Below are 326 nucleotides of genomic sequence, written 5' to 3'. Positions count from 1 at the left end.
CTGCTGCTGTTGTTGCTGCTGCTGCTGCTGCTGCTGCTGTTGCTGCTGCTGCTGCTGCTGCTGCTGCTGCCGCTGCTGCTGCAGGTACACAAAGTCTCGAGACTTTTGTTATAAGGCGTTGCTGCGGCGTGCCTTCGCTCGGCGTCAGCTGCTGCTGCTGGAAGCAGCAGCAGCAGATGCAGCAGCAGCGCAGCAGCTGCAGCAAAACCCGGTAGAGGCGAAGGCACTCGCAGAGGAAATCAAAATTCTTATCGAGTCAACTAACACACAGCAGCAGCAGCAGCAGCAGCAGCAGCAGCAGCAGCAGCAGCAGGAGAAGCAGCAGA

At 58.6% G+C, this 326-nt stretch overlaps 1 protein-coding gene across 1 annotated transcript in view; it reads right to left on the bottom strand.

Annotated features, from left to right (window-relative positions):
• The window catches only part of EMH_0094060 (uncharacterized protein), a gene marked incomplete at both ends in the record, with an annotated part of 1829 nt that overhangs the window by 494 nt on the left and 1009 nt on the right, over positions 1-326 (bottom strand). The window contains one exon of the mRNA XM_013502054.1: positions 3-157. Within this exon, the coding sequence (XP_013357508.1) occupies positions 3-157 (155 nt within the window). The remainder of the gene's footprint in view (positions 1-2; positions 158-326) is intronic.

The sequence above is a fragment of the Eimeria mitis genome, genomic scaffold (genome assembly GCF_000499745.2).
Source record: "Eimeria mitis Houghton genomic scaffold, Emh_scaff8171, whole genome shotgun sequence".
NCBI classification, from domain to species: domain Eukaryota; phylum Apicomplexa; class Conoidasida; order Eucoccidiorida; family Eimeriidae; genus Eimeria; species Eimeria mitis.
The sequence above is the reverse complement of the archived record's forward strand: the minus strand, read 5'-3'. Positions and strand labels throughout refer to the sequence as shown.